The following is a 16,771-nucleotide window of genomic DNA, read 5'->3' on the forward strand; positions in this document are numbered from 1 at the left end:
TTCCCCCGCCACCATGTTGGCTGTCCTGGATGCTGAAGACACACGGTGCCCATGGCACCAGGCCCCGCTCCCATAGATTAGACAGACATGTATGTATAGGCTACACAGACGTCAGACACAGCTTTCCAATGCAAATGAGATGCAAAGATGATGTGGCAGGCAGACAGCCAGGCATCACAGGGGTTCAAAGGCTCTGTATGGAGGCCACACAATCTGGAACCCAGGGCAGAGGTCTGGGGCAGGGACGGGGACACCAAGTGCCAGAGTCCAGTGGTTAGTGCTAGCGACTTGTGGGCCAGGCCAAGCATGGAGATTGTGTCCTGGCTTTAAAGGGGACAGGCTCCTACCCAGGCCTTCCCTCTACACCGCCAATCAAGCTTGAAGCAAACCCTTCCCTGTTAACCCCCCTCATCAGGGCTTTCCTGTCTTCATGCTCTGCCAACCGTCTGTGCTACCCCCAGCCTGGGTCACCTGACTATGTGACTGCACGGGATATACACCCAAGCTCAGACTGACACAGCAGCTGCTCCTGCCTGTGCTCTGGTGGCCTTTCTGCAGCCTCAGTGCCCTGCTCCCTCCCAGTCACAGCCCAGCCTGGGTGGCCTCTGTTGGTCCCCTAGGTGCATCCTCATGAATCCATGGCCACCTGCTCAGAGCGTGGCCTTGCCCCTGCCTCTCCTCCATGCCTGCATCCCAGTCCCCACTGCTTCATTTTCCTGACACTGAAGTATGGGCTTCAAAACACCAAATATCCCAGACACCAAACATGCCCACTTCTTGGGTCCAAATAACTTCCGGTAAGACAGGTGCCCATACACACTCTTGGACCTATCCACTACGGGCAGGGGAGGGGCCTGAAGAATCTTCCAGAACTTTCCAAAGCCCCCAGTCACCTACTCCACCCTGAGCATCTGGTTATAGACACCGTCACTTGGTAGGGGACCTTTAACGGTAGCCACCTACTCATGGGCTGCACCCAGGCAGGTGCTCTCAGGACCAGGGGCAGGCGAGTGGCAAGTCCCAAGAGCTGGGTGCAAAGAATCTAGGCCAGTGCTCACAAGCACTGTGGTGTTCTGTCTCTAAGTACAGTATCTAGGGCTCCGCTTGCCTATCAGCTGTAATCAGAGAGCCTTTTCAGGCCAGGCCTCCCTCAGGAAGACTGTGTGCTGCAGATCCTGGCCCGCATGCATGCATTATTCCTGAGGTCTTGCTGCAGATGCCATCAGGGCAGCTCTGATGAGGTTTTAAGGGACAACACACTGGGCTAAGTCATCTCATGAAGGGCCAAGTACTACTGGTAAAAAGGACATCACTTGAACAAAGCTATCTTGTATCCCCCCCAAAATGGCATGGCTTAACCCCACCCCAAGCTCGTGGGTCCTCCGAACAGGAAGAGGCTGCACACTCACATCTGCTTCTTAGGCTGGGTGAAGAGGTATCCAAGCTCAGACTGAAAGTAGCTCTGGGCCCTCCCACCCAGAGAAGGATGAAATCAGCGACAGGCCTCTAAATGACTGAGGCCGTTCTCTAACCTCAAGACCAAATGCAAAACTGGAGTCTGACTTGCCCCTGGTTTACTTCGAACCTGCAGGCTTTGGAGCAGGATGTCCCTACCTGTGGAGCCCCCTTTGCTCTTGAAAGGTTTCCACTTGATCTTAGCCAAAAGGCCAAGAAGCGATTACTCTTGAAAGGTTTCCATCTGTGCTTGGTGGGAAGCCAACTGGGTTCAGATCAACCTGGGGTCAGAGGTGAGAGACAGGAAAGCTATGGTGGGACCTCCACAAGGCCTCCCCACCCATGGCTCTGCAGTTATGTGAACCAGTTTCTTAGGTGGCCACTAGTTCCCTGGAATAGGATTGGGAGAAAATGAGGTTTCTGCTCCAGGGCGCCCTCACCTGGCTAATAGCACAAAGAAATCATGGTTCTTGCTAGAAAGGTCAATGAGAGAGGTGAAGTTACTGAGGTGAAGGACTGAGCTACCACCCCTGCCAGGATAATTTGAACCCTTGCTCCCTGCAGACCCACAATACCAAGCCTCCCCCGCACCCCCTGGGGGCAGGGCTTGGTGGAGGAAAGGGTTCCCCTTGAAGCTCAAATAAAGCACAAGACCATTTTGGAATTTCAAAAGACAATTTTATCAGGACAGGAACCTCTCTAACAGAACACAGAAGTTAGGCAGCAGTTATTAAAATACACTCTTGCCAAATGACTTAACATGAAACACAACAGGAAGCCAGAAGAATGCAGGACAGGCCCTCTGTCCACCCCACCCTGCTCAGCCAGGGCTAACCCAGAACAAACCCTTAGAGGAGCAGCAGCCCAGATGCAAGTTAAGGTCTCATTTCTTTCCTCGAATTCACACTTCTATCCCACGGCTCCTCAGTGTCTGTCCTCTTGTGGGAGGGGAAAGAGGCTCCATCATCAGTCCCTCGGATCCAGGCCCACTCCACTCCATCTCAGGCACCAGTGAGCAGGCTGGGCTGTCCCTTCAGACCCTGGGCTTGGGTGTAGTGTAGCTCTAGCAGTGGCCAGAAACGGTGGCAGCAGGCAAATCAGCCAGGGTGGGATCCTCAGAACCCTCAGCAGACCCCACTGTCTCGCCCACTCAGGGGATTCAGGACCCATGGGACTCCTAATTGGGACAGTGGGAGTTCTCAGCAGAATGGCAAGCTCAAGGCAGGACTCCCAAGGACAAGACTGCACTGGTTCAAAACTCATAGATGACATCATCCCAGCAGGGGGCTTCCATAGAGACTGGACCCTAGAGGTGCATATGGGCACAACAGGGCACAAAGAGGCAATTTTGAACATGGCACTAGGACCCAAGGGGCCTGGACCATCCTGTGCCCATCTCCAGGGTTACTCTAGCTTGTTGGACAAGACTAGGCCTCAGGGCTATGGCAGGCCTCCTCTTCCTGGGGCTGGGCAACAGCTCAGACCATCTCTTAGCCTCCACCACCAAGCAGCCTCTGACCAGGAAGGGACTAGCAGGCCTATGTTGGCCAGACCACAGAAGGGGTGTTGGGAGTCCTCAGGCTGTCTGGCATCTCTTCCTGGTGCCTGGGGGAAAGACCCAACTTGTTCAGGCCATTGTCAATGCATTCTTATAGCCGGAGAAGCAAATAACCAGTTGAGAGACTACAGCACCTATTGCTTTGATCTTGATGTTCAAAGTCAAATTGCAAGTCAAGGCAGGTGTTCCACAGACCCTGGGCAGCCAAGTGCACCTGTGTTTGGATCATCCTCTGAAGACGTGAGCACTCCCAGCTGAACACTGAAGGATACCCCGCTCTCCTGGGCTCAATGCCCAGCCCACTTTCCGGTATGACCATGACCTACATATTCCAGCCTACATCTCAGCTCCTTCCAAATACTTCTCACAAGTCACCTTGTAATATTTGACAGAAGTTGCTTAGGACGGGCTCTGCCCTCAGCAGAAAGCCAATCCTAGCAGAAAGGCAAGTTCAACAGTCTCAGAATCTGTGAGACCTAAGGACTATTTTACCCCAAATAGGGCTTGGGCCTGAAGCACTGGTCTGGCTGTAGCCATTATGGTGGGCTCACCCCTAGCCCCCACAATGGCCTCAGGAAAGGCTTTTCCCCAGGGCCTCCAAACTCTGCCCACTCCAGCCCTTGCATCAAGGACTGTCCCCTCCCCACCCGCCCACTCACTGGAGTGTTAATATTGTTAACAAATAAAATCCAAAGACATATCAAAGATCAAGAAATAGTTGGCTCTGACCGCCCTCCCACAGAGCCTTCCTGGGATTAGCTGAGAACGAGCCTTCAGCATCTGCAGGAGCCACTCAGAGTTTATGGTTTCATTTGCCCAAAAATACACCTGTGGGGACCTCAAGTTCCTTCCCAAAAGTCATACCAGACATGAATCTGAATGGTCCCCACCCTTTCACCATCCCTCAGTTCTTCCCAGAAACTCCAAATAAAAAGTGGCCAGTGTGCCCCCACTCGGGTCCTCTTCAGTGGCAAGTCTCTTCTTTTATGGGGGCTGCAGTTCTGATGTGAATGATGGTGACGTTCCAGCACTGGGCCTCTGTGGGCTGCGTCACATGATTGCACAGCAGGAGTTTTGTTTCCGGGCCTTGAAAGAATCAAAGAGGAGGTGAAGAGGACTGAGGAAGGCTGGGTAGCCCTAATCTTGGCAAGTGTGGCAGAGGGAGTTCCCCAAGAAGCGATCAGAGAAACCAGAACCAAGAGGGTAAGGGGGGCAAAAAGGCCTCAAGGGAAACTGTCCAGAGTAGTTTATATCACCAAACACAAGGTCAGCCACAGCTTCCAGTACTGTCTGAGATCTTTATTATTTTTTTCCATACCCTATTAAGGCTATCAAAAAGTAAGTAAAATTCCTATTAGGCCAGGTAGCAAAGAACCAATGTTACAAAGTGGACTGGCTCAATATCTTAACTTTGCCCCCACTCTTGTCTTCTGACCATGCTATCTGACAACCATGGTGTTTTCTTTCTAGAGGATGGTCCTCAGACACCACTCAGGATGTCATCCCTGCTCAGTTCACTCATAGGAACCACTGTTTTCATCTTCTCTCTTGCTTTCTGGTCACCAATTCTCCTACTAATCCCACTTGGTCACCTCCCTCCAATATGTACACAAAAGCAAATGTGTGTGGACAGACCACATATACTCATGCCTACTAATGTCCAACAATTGGGCCAACAGTGCCACCTCCGTGTAGGAAGACATCAGCACTGACCTGAAAGAAAGCAGCGGTCAGTAAAAACACCCTTGTTGATGAAATACTTTTTTTTTTTTTTTGATGAAATACTTCTGTGCAAAAGAAGTATAATTAAAAGTTTAAGAACCTCTTCAGAAAGGCTGAAGTGTTTGGTTTTTTTTTTTTTTTTTGAGACAGAGTCTCATTATGTCACCCTCGGTAGAGTGCTGTGACGTCACAGCTCACAGCAACCTCAGACTCTTGGGCTTACGCGATTCTCTTGCCTCAGCCTCTGGGGTAGCTGGGACTACAGGTGCCCGCCACAACGCCCTGCTATTTTTTGGTTGCAGTTGCCATTGCTGTTTAGTAGGCCCGGCCCTGGCTCGAACCTGCCAGCTTCAGTGTATGTGGCTCTCACACACTACTTACTGAGCTACAGGCGCTGAGCCAACTGTTGGCATCTTAATGACTTATAACTAAATACTCAGCAGACAAAGGAATAAGGGCAAACCCTTGGTGATCAGAACTTGAACCAACCTCTGTCCTTTTGGGGAGGGAAGTGCAGGTTCCAGAAGCAACAGAGCAGAGTCAGGGGTATAACAAGGCCTCTGCCTGCATCTGCTCCATCAGCACCCAAGTGAGCCTGGGCCCTCACTGCACGTGGAGTGGAACCGAGCCCACCATGTGTAAGCAGACTGAGACAGACCTGTTCACAGTGGAGAGTGCCAGAACAAACAAGCTGCGACTGCTCTCTGGAAGGGAAACACCCAGGAGCAGGTACTCACAGTTTTATAGAAGGCTTTAGACTGCGTCCCCAGCACCTCGGATTTGGACACCAAGTCATCTAGCTTCTCACCTCGCTCTAACAAAGATTCCATGGTGTTGTGCTGACAAAAGAAAAAAGAGTTGAGCGGCACCGGTGGCTCAGGGAGTAGGACACCGGTCCCATATACCAAAGGTGGCGGGTTCGAACCCAGTCCCAGCCAAAACTGCAACAAAAAAAAAAAGAGAATTCTGCTCCGTTCAGTAAGTGACTTGACATGAACTCCTTGTGGAAATTCAGTCACAGGGGAAAGCAGTTCCCTGGGCTCTTCTCCAACACGCAAACTTCACCCCTAAGCCTCAGGACTCAGTTCCAGGACAGTTCCTGTCCCAGTAGATGGAATAGGACCTAGTGACACTCCTATGGAGTCTACAAGTTCTAACTGGGATATAGAGGACTTCCCAAAAAACTGTCCCTGGCACAGGTTTAGATCACCACCACCACTCAAGTACACACACATTTGTATATCAGTGTGGGTGTGTGCACACATCCATATAGCTCTCTGGAAAGAGAAAATAGTAGTTGGGCACTATACGGTTATACTGGGTTAGATAGTGGCTTGTCAAAATTAATGTCCACTCAGAACCCCTGAATGTGACATTGTTCAGAAATAGGGTCTTTGTAGACGTACTTAGTTAAGGTCCTGCTGGATCAGGGTAGGCCCTAGCTGACATCTTGGTAGAAAGAGAAAACACACACACACCAAAGAGGAGGCCACGTGGCAACAGAGGCAGAGACTGGAGTGTTGCATCTACAATCCAAGGACATCACGATTGTCACCTGCCACCAGAAGCTGGAGAGAGGCCTGGGACAAACTGTCCCTCAGAGCCTCCAGAAGGAACTGACCCTGCACATACTTTGAGACTTCTGATGTCCAGAATTGTGCGAGAATACACCCCTGTTGTCTTAGGTCATCCATTTGGTGAGTATTTGTTATTAGCAGCCACAGAAACTAACACCACAGTAAAGGTGTGCTGACTTACCACAGCAGCCACCAGCAGCTACTGAGCATTTGAGATGAGGCAAGTCATCCAAACTGAGATGTGTTTGAAATGCAAACGCACCAGAGTGCAGACTCAGGCTTTTTATACACAGCATCTCGTTAGTAACTTTTATATTGATTACATACTGAACAGTATTTAGGTATACTGGACAAAATAAAATGTAACAAATTTCAACTATTTTCCTTTTATCATGTTAAAATATGGCTCCTAGAAAATTCAAAGTTAAACATACAACTCAATACAATATATACAATATATTCCCACTCAACCACACTATGACAGAACAGGTCCTGTTTCCTAAAGGGAGCTGTACCCTAAATGTCATCACTACAAACTCTGACTTAGGAAACAGAAACATCAGCCCTTTTTAGCAGAGGTCTGGGGAGAGAGGCCCTGCTGCTAGGGTCCTAAGGAAACTGCAGCTCACTTCTCTCCCTAGATAACATCCGCTAGAGCAATGATGAAATGGTACAGAATGAGGAATTAGCAAATACATCCTTTATCCCTACACACAGCTGAATAACTTGGATTTTTAACATAAAAGTTAACTGGATTAGGCGGCACCCGTGGCTCAAAGAGTGGGGCACCAGCCCCATATACTGGAGGTGGTGAGTTCAAACCCAGCCCCGGCCAAAAACAGCAAAAAAAAAAAAAAAAGTTAACTGGATTAAGATTTGGACACCGAAAATCCAGATTTTACAACTGCAACTAGAAAGAATCTATGTGAACACAACTTATCAGCTCTCCACACCAGAGAGAAGGGAGACGCAGCAGGTGTCCCAGATCCCTCAGTGCTCAAAGACTCAAGCTGCAGGAGGAGGAGCTAGGGCTTGAGGAGAAAATGTGGATACCTCCACAGTGGTAAGGAAGCTTAAGAGGTTATAAACAACAGAGAGATGCTGCAAGATTTTCACATCTAACTTTCATCCGAAAGCCACATTATTGAGAGCACAGTCCAGAAGATCTATGTTTGAAGCCTCTGGGATGACTTTTTTTTTTTTGCAGTTTTTGGCCGGGGCTGGGTTTGAACCCACCATCTCCGGCATATGGGGCTGGTGCCCTACTCTGTTGAGCCACAGGCACCACCCTGGGATGCTTTTTATACAACATAAATTCCCAACCTCCACCCCAGACCAATGAGTCCAACCCCTAAAGATGCTGATATAGGGCGGCGCCTGTGGCTCAAGGAGTAGGGCGCCGGTCCCACATGCCGGAGGTGGCAGGTTCAAACCTAGCCCCGGCCAAAAAAAAAAAAAAAGATGCTGATATAAGCTACAGCCATGATGGTGGAGACAGAAAAGGTTTACACTGGGCTTTATATAGGGGGTGAGTTTTTTCTAGACTCTATATATCATCAATTGCTGTGCACTGGTGTGAACAAGGTGCTGTACGGTGAGCAGGATGAAAAGATGTCCTAGGTGCTTACACACTGGTCAGGAAGACATGTAAACAAACAGTGACATAAAAGGGTATAAGAGAGAACAGAGCCCAGTCATGAGACTGTGTTAGGGAATTATCACTTTATTCTAGAGCAGATCTGAGAGCCAAAGGATTTTGAGAAGCATGTAGCTCAAAGGATACTGACTGCATGCTGAACAAACTGGAGGTGGGTAGGAAGTGAGGGGACCAGTTAGAAGCAAGGGCCACAAGGGTCAAATCTGAGGCGAAAAACAGATGGCTATTCATCTGTTTTCCCAAGTGTACAGAATTAAAAAACAAAAAGTTGAAGCAGCAGGAGACTTCTCAATTGGGCCTGATAACTTTGAACCTGTATTCCAGCACATGGCTGCCCTCTGGTCAATGCAGTGTGTTTCAATCTGCTCACCTTTGACTTAGATGCTCCAGAGGGAGGCACCGGTTGGGGACTCTGAGACTTGACTTAAAACAGGCACAGTGGTAGGAATAAGTAACATGGTGGCCTGACCCTCAAAGCCCAGGAACTGCCCAGACAGTGGCCATGGGGAGGAGAAACTCAAGACTTCACTGGTTCCCAGCTTGGTCCCCTACAAACAGTGGACGCTGTGAACCAAAACTGGGGTACAGGAAGAGGGACAGCTGAAAACTGGGTGGTACAGGATAAGCAATCCCATTTCCCAGAGAGTGCTGTGGTTATAATTAAAACAAAGATTGATTCTGTGCATGCCTAGCCAGCTGCAAATCCTTTCACCCCCAGTTCTTGGGTTTGTTCTCCACCTTTCTGCTTACCAGAATGATTTTGGTCTCGTCTAGTTCAGCCTGCACTTTGCTCATGGGGTCAGCTTCTCTGGGGTTCTAGGAAAGAGCCAAAAATAAGAAGAAAGTCAAGACTGCAATGGCAACATAGAAACAAAGCTCATGACTAAGGAAACTTTCAGACAGACAAACTTTCACAGGTTAAAAACTACAGCCTGTTTAAACTAACATAATAGAGAAATACAAAGTCTGCCTAGAGCTTGAATTACCAGGTCTGCAGGTAGATTCCTGTGATTTTCAAAGAGTAGGTTCAAGAGAGAACAGTACCACCAAAACTTGTCAGAAGTCACTGCACCAGAACTATCAGGGCAGTTGGCTTTTTCAGATTCACACAGATTTGGGCCATGTGGTCTCTGTATGATGTTTCCTTAAACCTTACCTGGTATCTACTAAGGTGACTATCCAGGGATGTGTAACCGATTGTGGCAGGAGATCCTACTGGCCAGTCTTTCTTGTCCACCTGGTTGGAGAATTCATCTAGTACCTTCAAGACAAAAGAGTCTCAGCAAGTCTCCCATCCTGTGCTTACCAGTCCCCATAGCAGCAGGGCTTTATCCCTGAGCACCTCACCCTGAAAGAGATTCCCAGGCCCCCCAGAGCCCAGGAAGGAGGAAGGAAGAAAATATATAACAGCATGGGGGAAAATCTAGGCTAAAGTTCTTTCCAATTTTTGCTTATCATTAAAACATGTCCTAAGTGTTCTGGGCATCAAAAGTAAAGTATGCCTAGCCTGAGATGAACCTCAGCATGGGGAATGACAAATTAAGATGCTTCAAATTTTAAGCTCCAGATTTCCAGGAAAAGGGGCACTAGCCCTCTAATCTTCCAAAGCAATTTTCCAAAAAGGGAACTAGGTCCTTCAGATTTAAAAAACCACCAGATTTCATGTGCTTGGAAGTGTTTTAGTACTTTCAGGAATATGCTAAAGCCTTTGTTTTCAAGAAGTTTAAAATTAGAATGCTTAGGCACTAAGCTCCGTGGTGCAGCTGACCAAAACCAGGGCAGAGAGCTGCAGTAACTGCAAGAGGCCGTGCAGTGAGAGGGGGCCTTTGGGAGGGGCTCCTTCAGCAGCACAGGGGTTAGAATACAAGGCACAGCTGTCTCCAAGGGCACACCCAAGAGGAGAGAAGCTGCGCATCAGAGCCCAGACCCAGGTAGGATGAGGACAAAGGTCAGCACCAGAGAAGGTACCTGGGAAAGGATGCCAAATCCTCTCTTGATTTTTGGGGGGCAAGAAGGGCTGAAAATATAGTAGAACCTCTGTAAGTTGATCACCCAAATGGACTATAACAAACTGGTCACCATATGGAGGTGGTCAACATAAGGCACTAGGTCTAGTATACTGATATGTGTATGTGGTGCCTGTGCAGTCTATGAAAATAAGCTCATCTTAAGGAGGTGGTCAATGTAAGGAGGTGGTCAACTATGGAGCTTCTACTGTATTTTGACTTTGGACAACATTTCATCACTATGCCTCAGGCACTGATGTCACCTCTGGCCCTGGTCCAATACTCGCTATCCAAGCCCATCCAGCCAAACCAAAAACTCACCTTCTCCAGCAAGGTAAAGGCCACCCGGGATGGGTATTCATTGTCAGCAATGGCCACACCTGCAAGACTGTCATTCCGAACATAGACGTGGCACAGATACTCTAAGGAGACAAGAGATCAAACAGGTGGATGTTACATAAGGGCTTCACATATCTTGTGAACCCCCCAAATCAAAGCATCACAATGCTGAGCTCCTGCCTTTTGTGTCGAATGAAGCTACTTGCAAGCGCAGTAACTCTGAGCAAGGTTTGTGGAGACACTGTGAAGTGAGCTTGGTCCAACACCTGCTTTAGGACCAATAAATGCCCAGAGGCCTAGTATACAAAGCCAGGGCATAAAAGAGCCATCACTGGTGTAGAAAACACACCTAAGGCAACATGGGCCCAGGAGCATTTCCAAGTCACTACCTTGAGCTCAGGCCAGCCTGGGCTATTATCTTGAGCATTTACAGCCCTCTAAGGCTCTGTGCTGCTTCAAAATAGTGTGATGAAAATGTGTCAAATGGTCTATAAAACCAGTGTATGGTGCCCCATGATCACATTAATGTACACAGCTATGATTTAGTAATAAAAAATAAATAAAAATCGGGCAGTCTCTATGGCTCAGTGAGTAGGGCACTGGCCCCATATACTGAGGGTGACTGGCTCAAACCCGGCCCCGGCCAAACTGCAACAACAAAAGAAAACAGCCGGGCATTGTGGCAGGCACCTGTAGTCCTAGCTACGCAAGAGGCTGAGGCAAGAGAATCACCTAAGCCCAAGAGCTGGAGGTTGCTGTGAACTGTGATGCCACAGTACTCTACCAAGGGCGACAAAGTGAGTATCTCTAAAACAAAAAATAATAACAATAATAATAATAAACAAAATAAAAATCCTTTTCAGAGCAGCCAAAAGTCAGAAAATTACCTCCCAGGCTCTCAGTTTTCCTTATCATAGTGACCGGGCTTGGCCTATTGGGTCATCTACTCTGGTGGCTAACTGGGGGGAGGTGGCTTAGTCTATAAAAAGATTAGCCACTGTTGACTTGAGGTCTTCAGCATCACTACACAAAAGTCTTCACAACTGAAAGGTACAGTGTGTACAAGGGCTTCTGCAAAATATATATAATCCATGGGACTGTTCATTTTTATTACTCCAAAAGGATTCAGAAATGACACAGCTAACAATATCCCAAGGAAAGAGAATACAGCTTACAAATAAGAACCTTCTTGTCCTGAAGGATCTGACCCAGAAGAGTCCAATGCTAAACAACACAAAACAAAAAGAGGCGGGAAAGATTGTGAGCCCCTGAAATCAGAAAAGGGCAGAAATAAATAAGAACAGGAATGAGAAGGAGGACGACAGAAGAACATCACCAGCGCTCTTCAGATTTTGTATATCTTTTCCAAAGAAATAAGATTCAAACATGGGGTCAAAGTCACACTCCACAGGAACTCAGAAGCTGGTCAGCGTCTGAAGAATTGCCTTTAAGTAATAAATTTGGGAAGGCAGACACCATTTGAAGAAGAACAAAGCAAGAACACTGAAATATTTGTGAAATATTCAATTTCGCTTCTGTGGGGTTAACAGCACAGAGACCCACATGGAGTGTATATATACATTCAACACTGCCTGTGTTGTAACTGACATTGATACTGTCAATTCAGTTTTACTCTACATTACATGACTCGAGGTCAATGCATGTGTGAGGTAATCTTTGTCTCTATCTGATGAAGTTCATTCCTGAGCTCCTTCCTGTCTGTAGAATATATACATCTAAAATAAATTGCTAAAATCTCTTATATAAAACCTGAATTATGAAAAACTGTAAATAATGACTTTTCAGATTCCTGGTCAAAAAATCTTAGGTGCACAGAATGCATTATGACCTCAATGGTAATATCCTTTTTTTGGTAATCCTTTTTTTGAGGAGTCTGTATCTTTGGGGGGGGAAAGAGAAGAATACAATATTAACACTGGTTACTGCTCCAAGAGTGTAGGACTCTAACCTTGAGAAAACTGAAGCCTGGGGGCAATTTCATCCAGAAAGCTTGGACTTCAACAGTAGGAACAGAATTCTGTATAAATACGAAAAGGAGGAAGAGAGAAAAGGAAAAGAGAAGTGGGGTCCCAGCAGAGAAGAGAGACCTATATATGGCAGCCAGGCTGGAGAGCCCTCTTACCTTGTTCTTTGACAGATGATCTGGTGCCTTTCGCTGAGCGCTCCACAATCAGTTGACTTGTGAAGGTCATAAATTCCTGAACACTAAGAAACACAATATGTATTTATTACCTTCTTCCCGTCTCCTTGCCCCCAACACAATGGCAAGTGACCTCTGAGCTTATACACTGAGACACATTGTTTCTTGGCTTTGTTCCTTTGCCCCTTACCCCTAGTAACAAATAATAAACACTGTCAATGAACACAAATACAGATAATTAGAATCATCAATCACCATTAAGTCACATCTATTTGCTACCTAGCTCACCAAAACCACCCACTTCCAGACTTCTGGAGAATTTTCTACAGGCTACAGTCTATTCACATTTTAGTCAAAGAATGCTTTGGGACACAATGGCAAAGGAGGCAACTCCTTTCCTGAAGGCCACACTAACTTTCCAAAAAGAAGAAAAATAAAAACAGCACTAGAAAAACAGTAGTGGCAAAAACTGTCAGGAAGATGCACAACCAGTTATGACTATGCCCACATTACGGATCCTGGCAATGCCACAAACATCCACAGTGAGTAATGGCTCAAGTCTGCTGGGGTACACTCATGGAATGAGCTCAGAGCACACTGATGGAATGGAAGGAAACAGTTTAGTCAAGGAAAGTGGGAAATGGCTCATACAAAGGCTGAAAGAAAGGAGAGGGTTCATCATGGCCCCAACAAGGAGATCTGGCCAGAATGGAACAATCATAGGAGATGATCCAGTCAGCAGACAAGGTGCTAACAGGACCCTCTGACTGAGGATATGATATAACAAGCAGCCAGGGCCATCAAAACCGGGTCTTTAACTTGAGAGGCTAGAGCAGGGCTCCAGCAGAGCCATACAGAAAACTGAAGACCTAACTCTGGGATCCCAATTCCACCCCTTACTAGATGTGTGACCTCAAGCCAGTTACTACCCTGTGCCTTAGAGATAAAATCAACATTCAGGTGACAGTTAAATGAGTTAATACATGTGAAGTACCAGGCACAATGCCTGGCACGCAGTATGACTTATTATTATCTTGAGGAAGTGATATGATCAAAATAATCCCTTAGAAAAGAAGTCCCCAAACAAAGGAGCCCCCAAACAAGGAAGCCTTTGCAGTAAAAGTAAAAACAGATAGTGCTTGGAGTAGGTCTGTAATTAGACAAAGGAAGAACTGTGTTAATTCTGACAACATGTATTGAAGGCCTAAAAAGCTGGAAACTACTCAAAAGGTTTTTAAGCTAAGGTCTGGTTATCATGGGGCAAGAAGGATGGAAGTGAGCAGGTCTTTTAAGAAAATAAGCTCAGCTGGAACATGTGTTGCTTTAAGAAATACTAGCAGAGTGGCCGGGCGTGGTGGCTCACGCCTATAGTGGGAGGCCGAGGCGGGTGGATTGCCTGAGCTCAGAGGTTCAAGACCCATATGAACAGCAGTGAGCCAGAGTAAGACCCTGTCTCTACTAACAACATCAAAAACAGCCAGCACCGCAGGAAAAAGAAGAAAATCAACAAAAAAGGAGTACTTCAAACAAAGAAGAATGAACAAGCACACTGAAATTAAAAAGAAAAAGAAATACTAGTAGAGATGTCCAGTTAGTGTTGTAGTTGTTAGTCATATGAAACGAGTGCGGTATCCCAAACAAGTGAGGTACAAGTCCTACATCTCTGAGAACCTTCAATATTAATAGCAAGGAATAAAGAAAAAAAATCAGAACCAAACTGGCACTGAAAGTTCCATCTGAAAAAATAACACAGAGCAGGGTGTAGAGGCCATGGTAAAGAAAACCAAGTGTCAAGAAGAACGATAAGAGGAGCCAAAGGATAATAAAATAATTCTACTTCTGGATATATATCAAAAAGAAATGTATGCAGGATCAAGAGATATTTATACATCCACATCCGTAGCAGTATTATTCGCAATGGCTGAAATGCAGAGGCAATCCCAGTGTCCATCTACAGACAAAAGGATAAACAAAATATGATGTATACATATGACAGAATATTATTCAACCTTAAAATGGAGGGAAAGACTAATATGGACAACATGGAAGAATCTTGCGGACATTACGGAAGTGGAATAAGCCAGTCCCAAACAGACAAAAACTGCAATATTCAATATTCCACTTATATAAAGTCCTTAGAGTAGTTAAAATCATAGAGACAAGTTAGAATAATGGTTGCCTGGGGCTGGGGTAGGAGGGAATGGGGAATTAGTGTTTAATGGGCTCAGAGTTTCAGTTTTACAAGATGAAAAGTTCTGGAGACAAATAGTGGTGATGGTTGCACACAATTTATTTAATTCCACTGACCTACACAAAAATAGTTTAAAAGGCAGTTGTATGAGCATTTTACCACGATTAAAAAATAATAATTTTTAAAAGAACCCCTAAGCAAAAAGTTTCAACTAAGTAACAAAAATATTTTTAGATCTAGCCAGCATGTCACTGTCCTCAAGAACAAACAGTTGTAGTGAAGCAGTGAAAATAGAATCCAAATGGCAGCTTCCACCACACTTTAAGACAAGATGAACAGGGATACAGATCTTGTAGGTTCCTTCTCATTTTGCGCCTAAGTCACCACACCCCTCCCACCAACGGGCTGCAAGTGTCTGTGGTACTTCTAATACCTTCCTGCAATTAAAGCACCTCAGAAACATTTAAGAGCCTGTAAGCTCTACAGTTCCCATTCTTTCTTCCAAATCTTCAGTGTAGAAAGAACCCTTTCCTACTGCAAGTGGCGAACCATTAAAAAGCATGCAATCTGAGTTTTAGTCCTAGCTGGCTATAGTTTAATCTCTAGGGAACTCAGTGACTTCACCCATTACAAAAACAAAAAAGAGTGTACCAATATCTCTCATACGGAATTACTGAGAAGCAGCCTCACGAGACAATAACATGTGACTCTCAAGTTGTGGCACCCAGGGTCTCAGGGTCGGAATAACTAGGAGAGAGGTGCTGGTTTAAACCATAGATGTCTGGGCTTCAACCTACTCGTTCAGAACATTTGGACATGAACGTTGCGAATGAGCACTATTTCAAAGCCTCCTCATAATTTTTACAGAACAGACATTTGAAAAACACTGAGTACAGGACGATGTCCTAGAACAGCATAAGCCTTTTACGAGTGACTGCGGGATGGTGCCTCAGGGGGACGTTCCGCCACGCACAGGGACAGGCCCGGAGCCCGGGCTGACCCTGCCCCGCCCCCTGCCCACGGATCTGCCCTCCCCACCCCTCCCCCGGCCTCTCCGCCTGGCCGCCCCTGCCCGCCCGCCTGCTGCCCCTCACCTGGACCTCTGGAAGAAGCTGAAGGAAGACACGTCGTACGCGGCTTTGAGTAGCACAGTTCTGGGCTCGCCTTTGTAGAATACACTGAGGCTGTACAGCTTCATGATGCCGAGCCCTCCGGCAGCGGGGCCACGGCCTTCGGGACCACTGCCGCCTACTGGCACCCCCGGCGCCTCCTGGCAACCCCCGCTGCTGACGGGGCGGCCGGCGACTTCCTCCTCCAGGCTCCAGATCCACTTCCGGTTCCAGTCGGGAGCCGCCGCCCGAGATCACACGAAGGGACCGCTTGCCCTGGATGCAGAAAGGAAAGGCCGGAAACCCGACACCGCGAGGGGCGGGGTGCCGCGCGTGCGCGAGAGCGCGACCCCGCCCCCCTCGCCGGGAAGCCCTCGCCGCTCCCAGCGGTGCGGTGCTGCGGGTGCGGAACTCTCCTGGGGCTTGTCCGGTCGGTCTGGTCTGTGCTGGGCCATCCAACTCGCTCCCACTCTCCACTCCGGGCCTCAAGAGCAACTCATACCTCCCTCTTGGGCAGTGAGACCCAGAGCAACACCCACGAGCCTAGTGGCTGGAGGGACCTTTCTTCCGGAGGTCCCTTCAGGAACGTGAAGAGTGCCTCTCTCTGTCAGCTTATTCACTGCTCCTGTGGCGACACAGCACCGCTCAGCACAAGGCTGCAGGGATGCAGAGGAAAGCTCTGATTTAGGCGCTCACGGAGAGGTAAAACCTCTTCACCTCAAAAAAAAAAGCAGAAGCTGAGTTCCATATTGCCAGGAGAAGCTTGGTGCACAGCGAGTTGAAGTAATGCAAGTCCATGGGTGGGAATGAGTGAAGCGTAGTTCTCTGAGGGTGCCACATCTTGCCTGTTTCTTGTGCATTAGATGGCATCATTAATCAGAAAAGGACTTGCAAGACACATACACATGAAAGGACCTCGGTCTTGGGAAGTTGACAGTAAGGTCACATCATCATATACTAGAAGGAGCCAGATCTAACATAATGGGAAACGGATGA

The 16,771-nt window shown here is 47.4% G+C and overlaps 1 protein-coding gene across 1 annotated transcript; it reads right to left on the reverse strand.

Moving 5' to 3' along the window:
* Window positions 1-3,796: 3,796 nt before the first annotated feature.
* YKT6 (YKT6 v-SNARE homolog) lies at window positions 3,797-16,049 on the reverse strand. Its single transcript, XM_053608417.1, has 7 exons — window positions 15,761-16,049; window positions 12,458-12,540; window positions 10,297-10,397; window positions 9,126-9,230; window positions 8,720-8,785; window positions 5,473-5,574; window positions 3,797-4,099 (listed from the first exon to the last, which is right to left on the reverse strand). The coding sequence occupies exons 1-7, from the start codon at window positions 15,862-15,864 to the stop codon at window positions 4,064-4,066; spliced, it is 597 nt and encodes a 198-aa protein (XP_053464392.1). The 5' UTR covers window positions 15,865-16,049; the 3' UTR covers window positions 3,797-4,063.
* Window positions 16,050-16,771: the final 722 nt, after the last annotated feature.

The sequence above is a fragment of the Nycticebus coucang genome, chromosome 11 (genome assembly GCF_027406575.1).
Source record: "Nycticebus coucang isolate mNycCou1 chromosome 11, mNycCou1.pri, whole genome shotgun sequence".
NCBI classification, from domain to species: Eukaryota; Metazoa; Chordata; class Mammalia; order Primates; family Lorisidae; genus Nycticebus; species Nycticebus coucang.

Bases quoted from the DNA above. Each gene is read 5' to 3' on its own strand.
- YKT6 (XM_053608417.1), bottom strand. From the start codon at position 15,864: ATGAAGCTGTACAGCCTCAGTGTATTCTACAAAGGCGAGCCCAGAACT. The intron at 12,541-15,760 runs GTGAGGGGCAGC...TGTGTTTCTTAG, and splicing joins AGCTTCTTCCAGAGGTCCAG to TGTTCAGGAATTTATGACCT. The intron at 9,231-10,296 runs GTGAGTTTTTGG...TTTGTCTTGAAG, and splicing joins CCTTTACCTTGCTGGAGAAG to GTACTAGATGAATTCTCCAA.